Genomic DNA, 2,010 nt, shown 5'->3' with positions numbered 1-2,010 from the left:
TGTGTGTGTGTGTGTGTGTGTGTGTGTGTGTGTGTGTGTGTGTGAGCAGTGGTTGAAGAAGCAGGCGGAGGCCAGGAGAGCCGTGGACACAGATCTGGCCGAACTGGACGACCTGAGAGAGGAAGAGAGAAACCCAGACTGGCTGAAAGAGAAGGGCGAGTGAGTTTCACAGATCACCCAAAAACTACCCGAAGTCATCAATAAATCGCCTTCATGGCGTTCCAAACCCACAAGAGCTTTGTTCATCTCGTCAATCAATCAGTCATTTTTATTTATATAGCGCTTTTAACAGCACAGGTCGCATCAAAGCACTGAACGGCATAAAGCAGAAGAATACAATGACAGGGATGTATAATGACCAGAGTGAACAATTTGTTATTAAATGCAGAGACGGTCTAATTCGACGATAATCGCTAGAAGTTAAGTGTCCCCAACAAAGAAGACAGAGGAACCCAAACCCCATCCATACAGAATGGACCAAAACCTGGGAGAAACCAGACTCAGTCGGGGCCGGTTCTGCTCTGACCGGACGCCCAGCACTTAGCTTCCTGTTCAGATCTCGTTCGCCTGCCATCACGATCAGTGCTCAGAAACGCAGACGGCGGTAAAATGTGTCATCGGCGCTTCAGCCGTAAGCAGCGAGAATACTGTTTTGCACAAAGAAAACAAAAAGCAGCGCGGGTATATTTGTAGCGAGAGCCACTGTATGGATCAAAGTGATAGTTTTTTCCTTTAAATCAGTAGATGATTGTGATCAGCTCTCAGATTTCATCAAAAATATCTTCAAGGTCTTAAAAGGTCTTCTTCACGTTTATTTCTGAGATCGATGCAATTTTTTCTTTGCCCATGATTGCTCCGCTCTTCAGAAATTAACATAATATGCTGATTCGCTGCGCAAGAAAGTTGAATCGGTTTTAAAAAAAAATTATTTTTAGGATTCTTTGATGAGTAGAACAGCGTTTGTTTACAGTAGAAATCTTTTGTAAGGTTGTAAATATCACTTTTGACAACAAAATATCAAAGCTAACGCGTCGTTTATCGTCGTTAAAACACATTTCCCCTCCTTTTTCCTGCAGCAAATTATTCATGGCAGGAAACTACCAGGCCGCCGTCAACGCTTATAATCTCGCCGTAAAACTCAACAGGAAGATCCCAGCTGTGTTTTCTAACCGAGCTGCCTGTCATCTCAAACTGAGAAACCTTCACAAAGCCGTCGAGGACAGCTCTCAGGTCAGCTCTTTTTTGAAGCGGAGGATGATTTTTGAATAGAGAGCGCTGATTGGCATTGACCTGCGTGACCTTTCACAGGCCCTGGAGTTACTGAAGCCTGCGGTCGCCGCCAACGCTCCGGCTCGACTGAAGGCTCACGTCCGGCGAGGAACGGCTTTCTGTGAGCTTGAGCTTTACGTAGAAGGTGCTGGATCATCAACTACATAAAGTGTCATATTAATACACAGTTATCTGTATGTAAATAATATGACCTATCGACGTTATCTCTGTTAAATCAACTCATCACTTTTATCTATTAGAAAATAGTTGGAATTTCAGACATATCTGTTATGCAGAATATATATTTTTGCTGTTCAGATACAGAACAAAAACATTAATCAGTTTTAAGTTTCAGTCAAATGTGATCCATAATAATGAATGAAATCAGCAACTGTTAGAGCATTCTGGGATATTTGGCCAGTGTTTGTTACGTTTTAATCAATTCTGCATTCCTGTTGCTACAAATGTAGGATTTAAATAACATTTTTATTATTAAATACATTTTTATTTTAGGTCTTCTGGACTATCAAGCAGCTCTAGAAATCGACCCACGCAACGCAGCCCTGCAAGCGGATGCAGACAAGATTCGTGAGATCATTCAAGGCACGACGTGAACCTGTGTCTCCTGAGAAGCTGTTGTACACGAGGGTTGTGTTTTACGCCGGTTCCTAATATATAGACTGGTAGCGCTGAAGCGTCATAAACAGTATTCATCTTCCCAATAAAATCACATTTGTCTTA

At 42.3% G+C, this 2,010-nt stretch overlaps 1 protein-coding gene across 1 annotated transcript in view; it reads left to right on the top strand.

Moving 5' to 3' along the window:
• The window catches only part of dnaaf4 (dynein axonemal assembly factor 4), a 3,622-nt gene extending 1,612 nt beyond the window's left edge, over positions 1 to 2,010 (top strand). The window contains exons 6-9 of the mRNA XM_043264120.1: positions 50 to 159; positions 1,077 to 1,230; positions 1,309 to 1,414; positions 1,783 to 2,010. Coding sequence (XP_043120055.1) covers positions 50 to 159; positions 1,077 to 1,230; positions 1,309 to 1,414; positions 1,783 to 1,883 — 471 coding nt within the window. The 3' untranslated portion in view covers positions 1,884 to 2,010. The remainder of the gene's footprint in view (positions 1 to 49; positions 160 to 1,076; positions 1,231 to 1,308; positions 1,415 to 1,782) is intronic.

The sequence above is a fragment of the Puntigrus tetrazona genome, chromosome 18 (assembly GCF_018831695.1).
Source record: "Puntigrus tetrazona isolate hp1 chromosome 18, ASM1883169v1, whole genome shotgun sequence".
NCBI lineage: Eukaryota > Metazoa > Chordata > Actinopteri > Cypriniformes > Cyprinidae > Puntigrus > Puntigrus tetrazona.
The sequence above is the reverse complement of the archived record's forward strand: the minus strand, read 5'-3'. Positions and strand labels throughout refer to the sequence as shown.